Genomic DNA, 21258 nt, shown 5'->3' with positions numbered 1-21258 from the left:
AAAGATAATCGAATATCCTTAGTTGTTATACTTTCAACTCAATGATGTTGTGGAATGCTGAGTAACGAAATATGAGTCATACTTGTTACATAAAAGAAACACATTCATAAGAAAGTTTGTCAGAAATCTTAGCTTATTACAACTTGTCAGAATTTGTTTACAATAACTCAATTGACTTGAAGAACTTCTTTACCATACTCTGTGTATATTGCAAATTATGACTTTTTTTTTCTAACAGATCTGTTGGTTTGGGAAGCTGTTTTTCCAAATTTTTCAAAAATTAGCAAATTATTTCTGAAAGTTTTTTAGAATAACTTGTCAGAATTTGTTTCAAATAATTCTGTAGGGTTGAAGAACTTGTTTTGCTAAATTTAAAAGGTTATCAGACGTTTCTGATACGTAAATCAGTATTTTGCACATATTGGAAGTTGTCAAAAAATTTTCCAATACTTCTATTGAGTTGGAGAGCTTCATTATCTCAAATTTGTAAACATGAGGAAGTTATTTCTGAAGGCTTTTCAAAATTAGGTGCTACTTTGAACTTGTCAGAATGTGTATTAAATAATTTTGTTGGTTTGGAGAACTTTTATTGTAAATTTAAAAATATCAGCAAGTTATCAGACATTTTTGACATGAAAACCAGTATTCTGCACGTGTTTGAAGTAGTCAGATTATTTCCTAATACTTTTGTAAGTTGTCTATGTTAGATTTTGTTAGGTTCTCTTTAAAAAGAGCACTCTTGTTTTGGAAAATTTAAAAATTAATAAAAAAAATCAATACTCTTCTGTGCATATTGGAAGTTGTCAGTATCTTTTCCCACATTTCTGTTGGCATGAAGAACTCTCTTTTTCCAAATTTGCTAAAATAAACAAGATATCAGATAGCTCCTGTATCTTTTTCAGAATTGTGAGCTGATTTGAAATTGTCAAAATTTATTACCAATAATTTTATTGGATTAGAAATTTGACAACATAAGCAAGTATGTAAATTTGTATGTAAATCATCAGACGTCTACAGTATGTTTGGTATACTTTTTTCCAATAGTTTCTTAGGCTAGGAGGAATTTTTTCTCTAAACTTGTAGGAATGAGCTGGTTACAAGATGTTACCAGTATGTTTGATAGAATTTTAAAGCAAATTACCTTAGATAAGATGATGGGAAAGATAATCGAATATCCTTAGTTGTTATACTTTCAACTCAATGATGTTGTGGAATGCTGAGTAACGAAATATGAGTCATACTTGTTACATAAAAGAAACACATTCATAAGAAAGTTTGTCAGAAATCTTAGCTTATTACAACTTGTCAGAATTTGTTTACAATAACTCAATTGACTTGAAGAACTTCTTTACCATACTCTGTGTATATTGCAAATTATGACTTTTTTTTTCTAACAGATCTGTTGGTTTGGGAAGCTGTTTTTCCAAATTTTTCAAAAATTAGCAAATTATTTCTGAAAGTTTTTTAGAATAACTTGTCAGAATTTGTTTCAAATAATTCTGTAGGGTTGAAGAACTTGTTTTGCTAAATTTGAAAGGTTATCAGACATTTCTGTTACGTAAATTAGTATTTTGCACATATTGGAAGTTGTCAAAAAATTTTCCAATACTTCTATTGAGTTGGAGAGCTTCATTATCTCAAATTTGTAAACATGAGGAAGTTATTTCTGAAGGCTTTTCAAAATTAGGTGCTACTTTGAACTTGTCAGAATGTGTTTTAAATAATTTTGTTGGTTTGGAGAACTTTTATTGTAAATTTAAAAATATCAGCAAGTTATCAGACATTTTTGACATGAAAACCAGTATTCTGCACGTGTTTGAAGTAGTCAGATTACTTCCTAATACTTTTGTAAGTTGTCTATGTTAGATTTTGTTAGGTTCTCTTTAAAAAAAGCTCTCTCGTTTTGGATAATTTGAAAATTAATAAAATAATCAATACTCTTCTGTGCATATTGGAAGTTGTCAGTATCTTTTCCCACATTTCTGTTGGCATGAAGAACTCTCTTTTTCTAAATTTGCTAAAATAAACAAGATATCAGATAGCTCCTGTATCTTTTTCAGAATTGTGAGCTGATTTGAAATTGTCAAAATTTATTACCAATAATTTTATTGGATTGGAAATTTGATAACATAAGCAAGTATGTAAATTTGTTGTAAGTAAATCAGTATTCTGCGCATATCGAAAACTATCAGAATTTTTTTAAATAGTTCTATTGGGTTGGGGAGCCCCTTTTTTTTAATTTTGCAAAAATGCGCAAGTTATCAGACGATTTCTACATGTATGCTTAAAATTAAAGCATGTTGAAAGCTTGTCAGAACTAGTTTCTAATAATTCTATTAAGCAACAGAATTCTTTTTGCTAAATTTGTAAGAATGAGCAAATCATCAGACGTCTACAGTATGTTTGGTATACTTTTTTCCAATAGTTTCTTAGGCTAGGAGGAATTTTTTCTCTAAACTTGTAGGAATGAGCTGGTTACAAGATGTTACCAGTATGTTTGATAGAATTTTAAGGCAAATTACCTTAGATAAGATGATGGGAAAGATAATCGAATATCCTTAGTTATTATACTTTCAACTCAATGATGTTGTGGAATGTTGAGTAATGAAATATGAGTCATACTTGTTACATAAAAGAAACACATTCATAAGAAAGTTTGTCAGAACTCTTAGCTTATTACAACTTGTCAGAATTTGTTTACAATAACTCAATTGACTTGAAGAACTTCTTTACCGTACTCTATGTATATTGCAAATTATGACTTTTTTTTCTAACAGATCTGTTGGTTTGGGAAGCTGTTTTTCCAAATTTTTCAAAAATTAGCAAATTATTTCTGAAGGTTTTTTTAGAATAACTTGTCAGAATTTGTTTCAAATAATTTTGTAGGGTTAGAGAACTTGTTTTGCTAAATTTGAAAGGTTATCAGACGTTTCTGATACGTAAATCAGTATTTTGCACATATTGGAAGTTGTCAAAAAATTTTCCAATACTCCTATTGAGTTGGAGAGCTTCATTATCTCAAATTTGCAAACATGAGGAAGTTATTTCTGAAGGCTTTTCGAAATTAGGTGCTACTTGGAACTTGTCAGAATGTGTTTCAAATAATTTTGTTGACCATAAGCAAGTATGTAAATTTGCTGTAAGTAAATCAGTATTCTGCGCATATCGGAAGCTATCAGAATTTTTTCAAATAGTTCTGTTGGGTTGGGAAGCTCCTTTTTTTCTTAATTTTGCAAGAATTCGCAAATTATCAGACGATTTCTGCATGTATGCTCAAAATTAAAGCTTGTCAGAACTAGTTTCAAATAATTCTATTGAGTTACAGAATTCTTTTTGCTAAATTTGTAAGAATGAGCAAATCATCAGACGTTTATATTATGTTTGACAAAATTTAATATGATGGGAAAGATAATCGAATACCCTTAGTTATTATACTTTCAACTCAATGATGTTGTGGAATGTTGAGTAATGAGATATGAGTCATACTTGTTACATAAAAACACATTACTTTTGAATCAGCTTAATTATTTTGTCCATAAATTATAATTGTTAATGTATTATTTTTATTATAAACATTTTTGTAGTCCTTTACCCATTTACATGCAAAACTTACTTGTGGTACAGAACTGCACGTATTCGACCTGCCTCTTAAAGAATTCTGCGGGCTTAGCCCTTTAGCACTTTTATTATTGGGTGCATCTTTTTGAGTATCATTTTGAATTCGTTGGATCGTCGATTGAAGTAGGGAGTCATTTCGTAAACTCGCCTATAACAGGCGATTTGTTTAAACCACTCCAAACCAAACGGTTATTACAGCAAATTTTCAAAAATATAATTAAGAAAAAAAACTTACGTGTCTAGCCACGCCTCCTCCATTACATTGAGAGTGATCACGGCCATTATTTAAAGGGGCCGCATCCGAGTCCGACCCACTCCGATTTTTCTTTTTCCTCAAACTCGGTCTAGATCCTAATTTCCACGAACTTTTCCTTTGTATTTCTTTCTTCTCGATTTCTTTCGGTTGAGGAATCGTTATTTTTTCGGAATAAGTTAATCGTTTCGAGCCGATTCGTTCGTTATGCGTAATAATCTTCGAGGTTAACATTTTGCAATCATCAGGTGGGCGCTCGAATTGCTTAAAAATTTTCGGGGGTGGCGATAAAGTCGGCGGTTTGAGTAAGCTGCACATCGGGGATGATTTATTTTGGCTTGACTGAGATGATTCAATTATTGCCAATTGAGACTCTGAGCTGGGTGATGAAAATATATCACCTACGGGAGTTACGCTGTATTTAAATTCGGGGAAATCTTCTAAGGTTGTGCTGGGTGAATCTTGAGGGGTTGCCGCTGTGTGAGTTATAATTGGTGGTGAGGTCTAAAAGTAATGAATTATAATAATAAGGATGTAAAGATAAATTTTTTTTATTAATACTTGTCTTGATGGTTGTTTGAGCATTTTTGATTCTTTTTGGATGTTACATTTTGGGTCTTCTGAGCAGCACTCTTTGAGTTTGGGGTCTCTGCAGTCGAAGTACTCGTAAGCTTGGGTTTTTATCGGGTTGTTTATGTCGTAATAGTGGAGTTTTCGGAGTTCTTCGGCGGATCTCCAACAATTTTTTCTTACATCCTTTATGAGAATTATTTGAGATAAATTTTGAAACTACAGTACAACCTCAATATAACGGACTAATACGGTTTTCAACAATAATATATTAATTAGCACGTTGAGCGCCGCGTGGCCACCATAGAGTGTTTTCTATTCTGGGACCAAGATTTTTTGTTGTTGATTAGCGTTGTAAGTTGTTTTCTCTCCTACAGGCTGCTGACTTGGTCATTCTTTTGCTCATTTTTGAGCTCCCATTCTCAAGTGTTACCTTTAATAACTTGAAAGAACAACAAATTCATCAAATTTTCATATTTTCGTATCTATCTCGATATTGACGTATCTAAGAGCAAAAGTGCAAGAGAGCAATACTGTTTACAATAAAATTTGCTACAACTTTTGTGCTAAAAGTTTTTTTGTAACATACTGCGATTTCTAAGGGTTACCTTTAATCACGTGAAAAAGCAACAAATTCATCAAATTTTCATATTTTCGTATCTATCTCGATATTGACGTAACTAAGAGCAAAAGTGCAAGAGAGCATTATTGTTAACAATAAAATTTGCAACAATTTTTGTTATAAAAGTTTTCTTATAACAAGCTCCGATTCTCAACTGTTACCTTTAATAATTTGAAAGAGCAATAAATTCATAAAATTTGTATATTTTCGTATCTATCTCGATATTGACGTATCTAAGAGCAAAAGTGCAAGAGAGCAATATTGTTAACAATAAAATTTGCTACAACTTTTGTGCTAAAAGTTTTTTTGAAACATACTGCGATTTCTAAGGATTACTTTTAATCACGTGAAAAAGCAACAAACTCATCAAATTTTCATATTTTCGTATCTATCTCGATATTGACGTATCTAAGAGCAAAAGTGCAAGAGAGGAATATTGTTAACAATAAAATTTGCTACAACTTTTGTGCTAAAAGTTTTTTTGAAACATACTGCGATTTCTAAGGATTACCTTTAATCACGTGAAAAAACAACAAATTCATCAAATTTTCATATTTTCGTATCTACCTCGATATTGACGCATTTAAGAGCAAAAGTACAAGAGAGCAATATTGTTAACAATAAAATTTGCTACAACTTTTGTGCTAAAAGTTTTTTTGAAACATACTGCGATTTCTAAGGATCACCTTTAATCACGTGAAAAAGCAACAAATACATCAAATTTTCATATTTTCGTATCTACCTCGATATTGACGTATCTAAGAGCAAAAGTGCAAGAGAGCAATATTGTTTACAATAAAATTTGCTACAACTTTTGTGCTAAAAGTTTTTTTGTAACATACTGCGATTTCTAAGGATTACCTTTAATCACGTGAAAAAGCAACAAATTCATCAAATTTTCATATTTTCGTATCTACCTCGATATTGACGCATTTAAGAGCAAAAGTGCAAGAGAGCAATATTGTTAACAATAAAATTTGCTACAACTTTTGTGCTAAAAGTTTTTTTGAAACATACTGCGATTTCTAAGGATTACCTTTAATCACGTGAAAAAGCAACAAACTCATCAAATTTTCATATTTTCGTATCTATCTCGATATTGACGTATCTAAGAGCAAAAGTGCAAGAGAGCAATATTGTTTACAATAAAATTTGCTACAACTTTTGTGCTAAAAGTTTTTTTGTAACATAGTGCGATTTCTAAGGATTACCTTTAATCACGTGAAAAAGCAACAAACTCATCAAATTTTCATATTTTCGTATCTATCTCGATATTGACGTATCTAAGAGCAAAAGTGCAAGAGAGCAATATTGTTTACAATAAAATTTGCTACAACTTTTGTGCTAAAAGTTTTTTTGTAACATACTGCGATTTCTAAGGATTACCTTTAATCACGTGAAAAAGCAACAAATTCATCAAATTTTCATATTTTCGTATCTATCTCGATATTGACGTATCTAAAAGCAAAAGTGCAAGAGAGCAATATTGTTTACAATAAAATTTGCTACAACTTTTGTGCTAAAAGTTTTTTTGTAACATACTGCGATTCCTAAGGGTTACCTTTAATCACGTGAAAAAGCAACAAATTCATCAAATTTTCATATTTTCGTATCTATCTCGATATTGACGCATTTAAGAGCAAAAGTACAAGAGAGCAATATTGTTAACAATAAAATTTGCCACAACTTTTGTTCTAAAAGTTTTTCTTATAGCAAGCTCCGATTCGCAAGCGTTCATGATTCGCAAATTTTCGTATCTACCTCGATATTGACGCATCTCTGAAAGCAAAAGTGCAAGAGAGCAATATTGTTAAGAATAAATGTTTTTACAACTTTTGTTCTAAAAGTTTTTTTGTGAAAAGCTCCGATTTTACCATTAATAACTTGAAAAAGCAAGAAATTCATGAAATTTTCATATTTTTGTGTTTTTCTCAATATTGACGCATCTCAGACCAAAAGTGCAAGAGAGCAATATTGTTAGGAATCAAATTTGCTACAACTTAGGTTCTAAAAGTTTTATTGTGAAAAGCTCCGATTTCCGATTTTACCATTAATAAGTTGAAATGCAACAAATTCTTCAAATTTTCATATTTTTGTGTTTTTCTCAATATTGACGCCTCTAAGAGCAAAAGAGCAAGAGAGCAATATTGTTAAGAATAAAATTTGCTACAAATTTTGGTCTAAATGTTTTTTTGTGAAAAGCTCCGATTCCCGACTCTTTCCATTAATAACATGAATTAATTTAATATTTAAATACTTTTCGTCAAAAATTGTATTTCTTTAATTCCTATAGAAAGTTATCATGTAAAACTATCTAAATAACTTAATCTGCTCGGTCCAAGTTAACCATGCTTACTTCCAGGCACCACGCGTTCCTAAAATGAACATAACATCGTGTCCACCGGTGGTCACATTGGCCCTGGAAGTAAACAAAAAATCTCCACCGGTGGACACACGGCGCTCAATGTGTTAGAAACCGAGGCAGCTGTGCTGTCGAAGGAATTTAAAGTTTGACACATTCAATAGGGGAAGTTATATTGTACTTCTTATATTGTACTTGCCTTCTTATATTGGGAATAACGCAAGTTGGTCAAAAATATTTTGTTATATCGAGGTTTAACTGTATTGTATTTATTTTACCTGAACAAAACTGCTGCCAGAACTTGAGAATGATTTGCTAGAATCTTCGCTGCTTCCTCGTAGACTAGCTTCTAACATACAAGACATTTTCCTCCTGGCAATTTCTCTTTGCTCCCTCTCTCTTCGTTCGTTTCTTTCCGAACTAAAACCTTCCACCAAAATAGCTACCAATAAATTAAAAAGAACATAATTTCCGAAAGTCATTAATGCGACAAAGTACAACGCAGCCCAATGAGATGTTTTTGCCATTCCGTTTGAAAGCACCATGTTCCAATCTTCTTGAGTCAAAATCTATTTAACATAAAAAAGTTTTAATGTTGGGAAAAATGTGTTTATTTGTTTCGTGGGGTTAGTGGGTGTGGGGTTAATGTTGTTGGTGGAAAGAAAGATATTTTTGTGATCTCACTTGAAACACTGTGACCGTCGCCCAGAGGATGTTGTTGAAGTGCTTGCGGTCGCACTCGCACCGCTTGTCTTTAGACATGATCATTTGACAGTCGCAATCCTTAATCTCCTTGTTCTCGTCAATGTACTTGCAAAACTTACCGCCAAACAGGTACATGCCGAGGATGCTGTTAAAAGAACCCAAAACAAGTCACGTTTTTTGCTTTCCTCCTTTTTAATTTCTTTTTTTTTTATATAAAGCGAGTTAAAACAAAAATAGTCCCAAAAACATCTAATCTAAAACTAAAAAGTTACATTTTGTAACTTTTCTACAGAAAGTAATAATCAAATTTAATTAATAATTAAATAATTAGTGTTATTTTTTACTACAATTTTTATTTAACGAAAAAGGATGTGTTTCTTTCGATCAATTTAAAAAATGCTGCTTTTTTTGCTCTGTTAAAACAGGGGTGACAATTTCGTCTAAAACTTTTTAGAGCTCAAAGTTTAGAAACACCGAGAAAACACTTAACATGCGCCACAGATTCGTTGCTGCAAAGAAAGTCAATTAAAAGAGAAATTGCAAAAAACAACAAAGAATTCGTGCATAAATTAAAAAACGTACCTGTTTTTTGAAGACGACGGATTTTTTTGAACATTTATTGTTATTATGGATTAATTAATGAACATTTATTGCTTCACAAAACTAAAAATTGGGATGATTTTTTCGGTTTTTTTTTTGTAAATTGATTTAAAACTTTATTTGGGGTAATTTTTGAAAGACGAGGCGTTACCTGAAAAACTGTAACGATAGCCCAGAGGAGGGAATCAAAATTTTTGCGGTCTTTCTCCTCATCATCATCAGTTTTGCACTTCCCTTCCCTCTTACCCTTGTCCACGGTGTCGCAAAATTTGCAACCGAACAGGTTCATACCGAGGATACTAGAAAAAAATTTCGAGAAAACCCGAATCAGTTTTATTTTCAGTTCCTGAAAATGAGACTGTGTTCATCTGAACGTCCGGACTCGTGTGTCAATCTTAATTATTTTTTTTTTCACATATATGTTAATGAGTAACTAATAATCATTAATTTTAAGTGTATGTACAAACATGTATGTACACCTTTTTGGGGCATTCTTGTTATTAATTGGATGTGCGAAAATTCCTGGAAGGAAAAAACGTTGTGTTTCTCTAAAGCCGGAAATAAAGAGTATGTACAAAAGTGCAGATACCAAAAAAACGTTTTAACGCGTTTTATATAAAAACAGGGACAGGCAGAAGTAAAGAGATAGGAAAGGTGTTTTGCAGTGTCCACAACGCATCAACCCAATTAAACAAAAATAAAAACGAAAAATTAAAATAAAACACACATAACCGTCTATGTATGAAGAAATGAGTGTTTTTTTTATGTACAAAGTATTTAAGTAGGTAGCGTATATACAGATAGGCTATTTACTATTCTATGTTGCTTATTTATTTACAGCGATGCCCAAAAGCCTAAATTATTTAATTCATTTAATTTTTTTTATTTAAGACTTTTGCACATTCTGCAACAACAATCAAATTTAATTTAATTAATTCATTTTAATTAATCATTTTAATCTATATACAATTCACGTTTAAATTCGTTTTTTATGTTAAAATCACTGAATTGCCACCCCTTTATTTCTTAATTAATCATGAACCCTGCAAAAAAATCTAATAACCCATCTATTAAATAATTAATCCCTATAATCATTTTAAAAAGTAATTTATGTACAAGAATGATGTATGATGTAGATAATTAAAGCTATGTACAGCAAATTTTTATTATCATTGCTTTTCCTTTTTTGGGTTAATTCAACGAACTTACCTGAATATAAAAATGAAGAGTATTAATAATGAAAAGAAAACCGCGACGTTGTCCATCGTTCTTAACATGACGAAGAGTTGTCGGCGCAAATTCGGCATGAATCGCACCAGTTTTAAGATTCTTAGCAGGCGGAAAGTTCTTAAAACTGATAGTCCTGAGTCTGTATGGGCGTCTCCCATATATTTTTGAAATAATTCGATGGCACTAAAAAAAAATAAATGTTTAAATGAATATTAATTTAATTAATAATAACATTAATTGATTTTGACTCATTAATATAAAGAAATCTTTCATAATGTCAAAGATAACCCTTTGTGTCCCAAGAGAATAATAAATTCTTTATTACGTTAGAAAATAAGTAACACATTTTGTCAAGAAAAATCCTAATTTAAAAATTCCTGGAAGCTGGATTTATTGAAATTAAGGAATGAAACTAATTTTAAATTAAAGCTCAAAGCTTCCTCTTTAAAATGATGTATAATAATGGTTGGGTTGGATTGGAAAAATATTGAGAAAAAAAATGTTGAAACAAAACCTACATTTTCGTATAACCTAAAAGTGTCAAAAACGATGCTAATTTAAAAATTCCTTAAAGCCGTATTTATTGAAATTAAGGAATTAAACTTATTTTAAATTAAAGCTCAAAGCTTTCTCTTTAAAATGATGTATAATAATTGTTGGGTTGTATTGAAAAAATATTGAGAAAAAAAATGTTGAAAAAGAACCTTACATTTTCGTATAACCTAAAAGTGTCAAAAAAAAAGTTAATTTAAAAATTCCTGGAAGCCGTGTTTATTGAAATTAAGGAATGAAACTTATTTTAAATTAAAGCTCAAAGCTTTCTCTTTAAAATGATGTATAATAATTGTTGGGTTGGATTGGAAAAATATTGAGAAAAGAAAAGTTGAAATAAAACCTTACATTTTCGTATAACCTAAAAGTGTCAAAAAAAAAGTTAATTTAAAAATTCCTGGAAGCCGTGTTTATTGAAATTAAGGAATGAAACTTATTTTAAATTAAAGTTCAAAGCTTTCTCTTTAAAATGATCCATAATAATTATTGGGTTGGATTGGAAAAATATTGAGAAAAAAAATGTTGAAACAAAACCTACATTTTCGTATAACCTAAAAGTGTTAAAAACGATGCTAATTTAAAAATTCCTTAAAGCCGTATTTATTGAAATTAAGGAATGAAACTTATTTTAAATTAAAGCTCAAAGCTTTCTCTTTAAAATGATGTATAATAATGGTTGGGTTGGATTGGAAAAATATTGAGAAAAAAAATGTTGAAACAAAACCTACATTTTCGTACAACCTAAAAGTGTCAAAAAAGATGCCAATTTAAAAATTCGTGGAAGCCGTGTTTATTGAAATTAAGGAATGAGACTTATTTTATATTAAAGCTCAAAGCTTTCTCTTTAAAATGATGTATAATAATTGTTGGGTTGGATTGGAAAAATATTGAGAAAAAAAATGTTGAAACAAAACCTACATTTTCGTATAACCTAAAAGTGTCAAAAACGATGCTAATTTAAAAATTCCTTAAAGCCGTATTTATTGAAATTAAGGAATGAAACTTATTTTAAATTAAAGCTCAAAGCTTTCTCTTTAAAATGATGTATAATAATTCTTGGGTTGTATTGGAAAAATATTGAGAAAAAAAATGTTGAAAAAGAACCTTACATTTTCGTATAACCTAAAAGTGTCAAAAAAAAAGTTAATTTAAAAATTCCTGGAAGCTGTGTTTATTGAAATTAAGGAATGAAACTTATTTTAAATTAAAGCTCAAAGCTTTCTCTTTAAAATGATGTATAATAATTGTTGGGTTGGATTGGAAAAATATTGAGAAAAAAAATGTTGAAAAAGAACCTTATATTTTCGTATAACCTAAAAGTGTCAAAAAAAAAGTTAATTTAAAAATTCCTGGAAGCCGTGTTTATTGAAATTAAGGAATGAAATTTATTTTAAATTAAAGCTCAAAGCTTTCTCTTTAAAATGATCCATAATAATTGTTGGGTTGGATTGGAAAAATATTGAGAAAAAAAATGTTGAAACAAAACCTACATTTTCGTATAACCTAAAAGTGTCAAAAACGATGCTAATTTAAAAATTCCTTAAAGCCGTATTTATTGAAATTAAGGAATGAAACTTATTTTAAATTAAAGATCAAAGCTTTCTCTTTAAAATGATGTATAATAATTGTTGGGTTGGATTGGAAAAATATTGAGAAAAAAAATGTTGAAAAATACCTTACATTTTCGTATAACCTAAAAGTGTCAAAAAAGATGCTAATTTAAAAATTCCTGGAAGCCGTATTTATTGAAATTAAGGAATGAAACTTATTTTAAATTAAAGCTCAAAGCTTTCTCTTTAAAATGATGTATAATAATTGTTGGATTGTATTGGAAAAATATTGAGAAAAAAAATGTTGAAAAAGAACCTTACATTTTCGTATAACCTAAAAGTGTAAAAAAAAAAGTTAATTTAAAAATTCCTGGAAGCCGTGTTTATTGAAATTAAGGAATGAAACTTATTTTAACTTAAAGCTCAAAGCTTTCTCTTTAAAATGATGTATAATAATTGTTGGGTTGTATTGGAAAAATATTGAGAAAAAAAATGTTGAAAAAGAACCTTAAAATTTCGTATAACCTAAAAGTGTCAAAAAAGATGCTAATTTAAAAATTCCTGGAAGCCGTGTTTATTGAAATTAAGGAATGAGACTTATTTTAAATTAAAGCTCAAAGCTTTCTCTTTAAAATGATGCATAATAATTGTTGGGTTGTATTGGAAAAATATTGAGAAAAAAAATTTTGAAACAAAACCTACATTTTCGTATAACCTAAAAGTGTCAAAAAACAAGTTAATTTAAAAATTCCTGGAAGCCGTGTTTATTGAAATTAAGGAATGAAACTTATTTTAAATTAAAGCTCAAAGCTTTTTCTTTAAAATTATGTATAATAATTGTTGGGTTGTATTGGAAAAATATTGAGAGAAAAAATGTTGAAAAAAAACCTTACATTTTCGTATAACCTAAAAGTGTAAAAAAAAAAGTTAATTTAAAAATTCCTGGAAGCCGTGTTTATTGAAATTAAGGAATGAAACTTATTTTAAATTAAAGTTCAAAGCTTTCTCTTTAAAATGATCCATAATAATTATTGGGTTGGATTGGAAAAATATTGAGAAAAAAAATGTTGAAACAAAACCTACATTTTCGTATAACCTAAAAGTGTCAAAAAACAAGTTAATTTAAAAATTCCTGGAAGCCGTGTTTATTGAAATTAAGGAATGAAACTTATTTTAAATTAAAGCTCAAAGCTTTTTCTTTAAAATTATGTATAATAATTGTTGGGTTGTATTGGAAAAATATTGAGAAAAAAAATGTTGAAAAAAAACCTTACATTTTCGTATAACCTAAAAGTGTAAAAAAAAAAGTTAATTTAAAAATTCCTGGAAGCCGTGTTTATTGAAATTAAGGAATGAAACTTATTTTAAATTAAAGTTCAAAGCTTTCTCTTTAAAATGATCCATAATAATTATTGGGTTGGATTGGAAAAATATTGAGAAAAAAAATGTTGAAACAAAACCTACATTTTCGTATAACCTAAAAGTGTTAAAAACGATGCTAATTTCAAAATTCCTTAAAGCCGTATTTATTGAAATTAAGGAATGAAACTTATTTTAAATTAAAGCTCAAAGCTTTCTCTTTAAAATGATGTATAATAATGGTTGGGTTGGATTGGAAAAATATTGAGAAAAAAAATGTTGAAACAAAACCTACATTTTCGTACAACCTAAAAGTGTCAAAAAAGATGCCAATTTAAAAATTCCTGGAAGCCGTGTTTATTGAAATTAAGGAATGAGACTTATTTTATATTAAAGCTCAAAGCTTTCTCTTTAAAATGATGTATAATAATTGTTGGGTTGGATTGGAAAAATATTGAGAAAAAAAATGTTGAAACAAAACCTACATTTTCGTATAACCTAAAAGTGTCAAAAACGATGCTAATTTAAAAATTCCTTAAAGCCGTATTTATTGAAATTAAGGAATGAAACTTATTTTAAATTAAAGCTCAAAGCTTTCTCTTTAAAATGATGTATAATAATTCTTGGGTTGTATTGGAAAAATATTGAGAAAAAAAATGTTGAAAAAGAACCTTACATTTTCGTATAACCTAAGTGTCAAAAAAAAAGTTAATTTAAAAATTCCTGGAAGCTGTGTTTATTGAAATTAAGGAATGAAACTTATTTTAAATTAAAGCTCAAAGCTTTCTCTTTAAAATGATGTATAATAATTGTTGGGTTGGATTGGAAAAATATTGAGAAAAAAAATGTTGAAAAAGAACCTTATATTTTCGTATAACCTAAAAGTGTCAAAAAAAAAGTTAATTTAAAAATTCCTGGAAGCCGTGTTTATTGAAATTAAGGAATGAAATTTATTTTAAATTAAAGCTCAAAGCTTTCTCTTTAAAATGATCCATAATAATTGTTGGGTTGGATTGGAAAAATATTGAGAAAAAAAATGTTGAAACAAAACCTACATTTTCGTATAACCTAAAAGTGTCAAAAACGATGCTAATTTAAAAATTCCTTAAAGCCGTATTTATTGAAATTAAGGAATGAAACTTATTTTAAATTAAAGCTCAAAGCTTTCTCTTTAAAATGATGTATAATAATGGTTGGTTTGGATTGGAAAAATATTGAGAAAAAAAATGTTGAAACAAAACCTACATTTTCGTACAACCTAAGTGTCAAAAAAGACGCCAATTTAAAAATTCCTGGAAGCTGTGTTTATTGAAATTAAGGAATGAAACTTATTTTAAATTAAAGCTCAAAGCTTTCTCTTTAAAATGATGTATAATAATTGTTGGGTTGTATTGGAAAAATATTGAGAAAAAAAATGTTGAAACAAAACCTACATTTTCGTATAACCTAAAAGTGTTAAAAACGATGCTAATTTAAAAATTCCTTAAAGCCGTATTTATTGAAATTAAGGAATGAAACTTATTTTAAATTAAAGCTCAAAGCTTTCTCTTCAAAATGATCCATAATAATTGTTGGGTTGGATTGGAAAAATATTGAGAAAAAAAATGTTGAAACAAAACCTACATTTTCGTATAACCTAAAAGTGTTAAAAACGATGCTAATTTAAAAATTCCTTAAAGCCGTATTTATTGAAATTAAGGAATGAAACTTATTTTAAATTAAAGCTCAAAGCTTTCTCTTTAAAACGATGTATAATAATTGTTGGGTTGGATTGGAAAAATATTGAGAAAAAAAATGTTGAAACAAAACCTACATTTTCGTATAACCTAAAAGTGTTAAAAACGATGCTAATTTAAAAATTCCTTAAAGCCGTATTTATTGAAATTAAGGAATGAAACTTATTTTAAATTAAAGCTCAAAGCTTTCTCTTTAAAATGATGTATAATAATGGTTGGGTTGGATTGGAAAAATATTGAGAAAAAAAATGTTGAAACAAAACTTACACTTTCATACAACCTAAAAGTGTCAAAAACCAGTTAATTTACAAATTCCTGGAAGCCGTGTTTATTGAAATTAAGGAATGCGACTTATTTTAAATTAAAGCTCAAAGCTTTCTCTTTAAAATGATGTATAATAATTGTTGGATTGTATTGGAAAAATATTGAGAAAAAAAATGTTGAAAAAGAACCTTACATTTTCGTATAACCTAAAAGTGTAAAAAAAAAAGTTAATTTAAAAATTCCTGGAAGCCGTGTTTATTGAAATTAAGGAATGAAACTTATTTTAACTTAAAGCTCAAAGCTTTCTCTTTAAAATGATGTATAATAATTGTTGGGTTGTATTGGAAAAATATTGAGAAAAAAAATGTTGAAACAAAACCTACATTTTCGTATAACCTAAAAGTGTCAAAAAAGATGCTAATTTAAAAATTCCTGGAAGCCGTGTTTATTGAAATTAAGGAATGAGACTTATTTTAAATTAAAGCTCAAAGCTTTCTCTTTAAAATGATGCATAATAATTGTTGGGTTGGATTGGAAAAATATTGAGAAAAAAAATTTTGAAACAAAACCTACATTTTCGTATAACCTAAAAGTGTCAAAAACGATGCTAATTTAAAAATTCCTGGAAGCCGTATTTATTGAAATTAAGGAATGAAACTTATTTTAAATTAAAGCTCAAAGCTTTCTCTTTAAAATGATGTATAATAATTGTTGGGTTGGATTGGAAAAATATTGAGAAAAGAAAAGTTGAAATAAAACCTTACATTTTCGTATAACCTAAAAGTGTCAAAAAAAAAGTTAATTTAAAAATTCCTGGAAGCCGTGTTTATTGAAATTAAGGAATGAAACTTATTTTAAATTAAAGTTCAAAGCTTTCTCTTTAAAATGATCCATAATAATTATTGGGTTGGATTGGAAAAATAATGAGAAAAAAAATGTTGAAACAAAACCTACATTTTCGTATAACCTAAAAGTGTTAAAAACGATGCTAATTTAAAAATTCCTTAAAGCCGTATTTATTGAAATTAAGGAATGAAACTTATTTTAAATTAAAGCTCAAAGCTTTCTCTTTAAAATGATGTATAATAATGGTTGGGTTGGATTGGAAAAATATTGAGAAAAAAAATGTTGAAACAAAACCTACATTTTCGTACAACCTAAAAGTGTCAAAAAAGATGCCAATTTAAAAATTCCTGGAAGCCGTGTTTATTGAAATTAAGGAATGAGACTTATTTTAAATTAAAGCTCAAAGCTTTCTCTTTAAAATGATGCATAATAATTGTTGGGTTGGATTGGAAAAATATTGTGAAAAAAAATGTTGAAACAAAACCTACATTTTCGTATAACCTAAAAGTGTCAAAAACGATGCTAATTTAAAAATTCCTTAAAGCCGTATTTATTGAAATTAAGGAATGAAACTTATTTTAAATTAAAGCTCAAAGCTTTCTCTTTAAAATGATGTATAATAATTGTTGGGTTGTATTGGAAAAATATTGAGAAAAAAAATGTTGAAAAAGAACCTTACATTTTCGTATAACCTAAAAGTGTCAAAAAAAAAGTTAATTTAAAAATTCCTGGAAGCCGTGTTTATTGAAATTAAGGAATGAAACTTATTTTAAATTAAAGCTCAAAGCTTTCTCTTTAAAATGATGTATAATAATTGTTGGGTTGGATTGGAAAAATATTGAGAAAAGAAAAGTTGAAATAAAACCTTACATTTTCGTATAACCTAAAAGTGTCAAAAAAAAAGTTAATTTAAAAATTCCTGGAAGCCGTGTTTATTGAAATTAAGGAATGAAACTTATTTTAAATTAAAGTTCAAAGCTTTCTCTTTAAAATGATCCATAATAATTATTGGGTTGGATTGGAAAAATATTGAGAAAAAAAATGTTGAAACAAAACCTACATTTTCGTATAACCTAAAAGTGTCAAAAACGATGCTAATTTAAAAATTCCTTAAAGCCGTATTTATTGAAATTAAGGAATGAAACTTATTTTAAATTAAAGCTCAAAGCTTTCTCTTTAAAATGATGTATAATAATGGTTGGGTTGGATTGGAAAAATATTGAGAAAAAAAATGTTGAAACAAAACCTACATTTTCGTACAACCTAAAAGTGTCAAAAAAGATGCCAATTTAAAAATTCCTGGAAGCCGTGTTTATTGAAATTAAGGAATGAGACTTATTTTAAATTAAAGCTCAAAGCTTTCTCTTTAAAATGATGTATAATAATGGTTGGGTTGGATTGGAAAAATATTGAGAAAAAAAATGTTGAAACAAAACCTACATTTTCGTACAACCTAAAAGTGTCAAAAAAGATGCCAATTTAAAAATTCCTGGAAGCCGTGTTTATTGAAATTAAGGAATGAGACTTATTTTATATTAAAGCTCAAAGCTTTCTCTTTAAAATGATGTATAATAATTGTTGGGTTGGATTGGAAAAATATTGAGAAAAAAAATGTTGAAACAAAACCTACATTTTCGTATAACCTAAAAGTGTCAAAAACGATGCTAATTTAAAAATTCCTTAAAGCCGTATTTATTGAAATTAAGGAATGAAACTTATTTTAAATTAAAGCTCAAAGCTTTCTCTTTAAAATGATGTATAATAATTCTTGGGTTGTATTGGAAAAATATTGAGAAAAAAAATGTTGAAAAAGGACCTTACATTTTCGTATAACCTAAAAGTGTCAAAAAAAAAGTTAATTTAAAAATTCCTGGAAGCTGTGTTTATTGAAATTAAGGAATGAAACTTATTTTAAATTAAAGCTCAAAGCTTTCTCTTTAAAATGATCCATAATAATTGTTGGGTTGGATTGGAAAAATATTGAGAAAAAAAATGTTGAAACAAAACCTACATTTTCGTATAACCTAAAAGTGTCAAAAACGATGCTAATTTAAAAATTCCTTAAAGCCGTATTTATTGAAATTAAGGAATGAAACTTATTTTAAATTAAAGCTCAAAGCTTTCTCTTTAAAATGATGTATAATAATGGTTGGTTTGGATTGGAAAAATATTGAGAAAAAAAATGTTGAAACAAAACCTACATTTTCGTATAACCTAAAAGTGTCAAAAAAGACGCCAATTTAAAAATTCCTGGAAGCTGTGTTTATTGAAATTAAGGAATGAAACTTATTTTAAATTAAAGCTCAAAGCTTTCTCTTTAAAATGATGTATAATAATTGTTGGGTTGTATTGGAAAAATATTGAGAAAAAAAATGTTGAAACAAAACCTACATTTTCGTATAACCTAAAAGTGTTAAAAACGATGCTAATTTAAAAATTCCTTAAAGCCGTATTTATTGAAATTAAGGAATGAAACTTATTTTAAATTAAAGCTCAAAGCTTTCTCTTTAAAATGATGTATAATAATGGTTGGGTTGGATTGGAAAAATATTGAGAAAAAAAATGTTGAAACAAAACTTACACTTTCATACAACCTAAAAGTGTCAAAAACCAGTTAATTTACAAATTCCTGGAAGCCGTGTTTATTGAAATTAAGGAATGCGACTTATTTTAAATTAAAGCTCAAAGCTTTCTCTTTAAAATGATGTATAATAATTGTTGGATTGTATTGGAAAAATATTGAGAAAAAAAATGTTGAAAAAGAACCTTACATTTTCGTATAACCTAAAAGTGTAAAAAAAAAAGTTAATTTAAAAATTCCTGGAAGCCGTGTTTATTGAAATTAAGGAATGAAACTTATTTTAACTTAAAGCTCAAAGCTTTCTCTTTAAAATGATGTATAATAATTGTTGGGTTGTATTGGAAAAATATTGAGAAAAAAAATGTTGAAACAAAACCTACATTTTCGTATAACCTAAAAGTGTCAAAAAAGATGCTAATTTAAAAATTCCTGGAAGCCGTGTTTATTGAAATTAAGGAATGAGACTTATTTTAAATTAAAGCTCAAAGCTTTCTCTTTAAAATGATGCATAATAATTGTTGGGTTGGATTGGAAAAATATTGAGAAAAAAAATTTTGAAACAAAACCTACATTTTCGTATAACCTAAAAGTGTCAAAAACGATGCTAATTTAAAAATTCCTTAAAGCCGTATTTATTGAAATTAAGGAATGAAACTTATTTTAAATTAAAGCTCAAAGCTTTCTCTTTAAAATGGTGCATAATAATTGTTGGGTTGGGTTGGAAAAATATTGAGAAAAAAAATGTTGAAACAAAACCTACATTTTCGTATAACCTAAAAGTGTCAAAAACGATGCTAATTTAAAAATTCCTTAAAGCCGTATTTATTGAAATTAAGGAATGAAACTTACTTTAAATTAAAGCTCAAAGCTTTCTCTTTAAAATGATGCATAATAATTGTTGGGTTGGATTGGAAAAATATTGAGAAAAAAAATGTTGAAACAAAACCTACATTTTCGTACAACCTAAAAGTGTCAAAAAAGACGATAATTTAAAAATTCCTGGAAGCTGTGTTTATTGAAATTAAGGAATGAGACTTATTCTAAATTAAAGCTCAAAGCTTTCTCTTTAAAATGATGAATAATAATTTTTGGGTTGTATTGGAAAAATATTGAGAAAAAAAATGTTGAAAAAGAACCTTAAAATTTCGTATAACCTAAGAGTGTCAAAAAAAATGTTAATTTAAAAATTCCTTAAAGCCGTATTTATTGAAATTAAGGAATGAGCCTTATTTTAAATTAAAGCTCAAAGCTTTCTCTTTAAAATGATGTATAATAATTGTTGGGTTGTATTGGAAAAATATTGAGAAAAAAAATGTTGAAAAAAAACCTTACATTTTCGTATAACCTAAAAGTGTCAAAAAACAAGTTAATTTAAAAATTCCTGGAAGCCGTGTTTATTGAAATTAAGGAATGAAACTTATTTTAAATTAAAGCTCAAAGCTTTTTCTTTAAAATTATGTATAATAATTGTTGGGTTGTATTGGAAAAATATTGAGAAAAAAAATGTTGAAAAAAAACCTTACATTTTCGTATAACCTAAAAGTATAAAAAAAAAGTTAATTTAAAAATTCCTGGAAGCCGTGTTTATTGAAATTAAGGAATGAAACTTATTTTAAATTAAAGCTCAAAGCTTTCTCTTTAAAATGATGTATAATAATTGTTGGGTTGAATTGGAAAAATATCGAGAAAAAAAATGTGCAAATAAAACTAATATTTTCATACAACCTAAAGTGTCAATTTAAAAATTCCTTTAAGCCGTATTTATTGAAATTAAGGAATGAGACTTATTTTAAATTAAAACTCAAAGCTTGCTGTTTAAAATGATGTATAATAATTGTTGGGTTAGATTGGAAAAATATTGAGAAAAAAAATGTTGAAATAAAACTTACATTTTCGTACAACCTAACTGTCAAAAAAGATGCTAATTTAAAAATTCCTGGAAGCCGTGTTTATTGAAATTAAGGAATGAAACTTATTTTAAATTAAAGCTCAAAGCTTTCTCTTTAAAATGATGCATAATAATCGTTGGGTTGGATTGGAAAAATATTGCGAAAAAAAACCTTACATTTCCGTATAACCTAAAAGTGTCAAGAAAGATGCCAATTTAAAAATTCCTGGAAGCCGTATTTATTAAAATTAAGGAATGAAACTTATTTTAAATTAAAGCTCAAAGCTTTCTCTTTAAAATGATGTATAATAATTGTTGGGGTGGGTTGGAAAAATATCAAGAAAAATGACCTTGAAGATCATATTGTAGTTTAGAAGATTAATTCTATTTGTATGGAATACAAAAAAGTTGATTCTTGCAATCTAAAGTATTGTGGCAAACAATCCACCATAGTATACAACTTACAAAGAGATTTAGAAAGACATAGACTCCAACAAATACAAATAGAGATGTATACTGTGT

The 21258-nt window shown here is 28.1% G+C and overlaps 1 protein-coding gene across 2 annotated transcripts in view; it reads right to left on the bottom strand.

The window, feature by feature from the left end:
• The window catches only part of LOC111426592 (Ca[2+]-channel protein alpha[[1]] subunit T), a 94335-nt gene that overhangs the window by 12760 nt on the left and 60317 nt on the right, over window positions 1-21258 (bottom strand). The window contains exons 12-17 of one of the 2 annotated variants that reach the window (XM_071195778.1): window positions 9940-10143; window positions 8882-9029; window positions 7704-7994; window positions 4433-4627; window positions 3854-4375; window positions 3614-3766 (exon numbers count right to left, since the gene is read on the bottom strand). In XM_071195778.1, coding sequence (XP_071051879.1) covers window positions 3614-3766; window positions 3854-4375; window positions 4433-4627; window positions 7704-7994; window positions 8882-9029; window positions 9940-10143 — 1513 coding nt within the window. Of the gene's footprint in view, window positions 1-3613; window positions 3767-3853; window positions 4376-4432; window positions 4628-7703; window positions 7995-8109; window positions 8276-8881; window positions 9030-9939; window positions 10144-21258 lie in introns of both variants that reach the window. The other variant, XM_071195779.1, reaches the window with a different exon arrangement.

This window comes from Onthophagus taurus, chromosome 5 (assembly GCF_036711975.1).
Source record: "Onthophagus taurus isolate NC chromosome 5, IU_Otau_3.0, whole genome shotgun sequence".
Taxonomy (NCBI): domain Eukaryota; kingdom Metazoa; phylum Arthropoda; class Insecta; order Coleoptera; family Scarabaeidae; genus Onthophagus; species Onthophagus taurus.
Note: the sequence above shows the minus strand (reverse complement) of the source record. Positions and strands in the feature narration are given on the sequence as shown.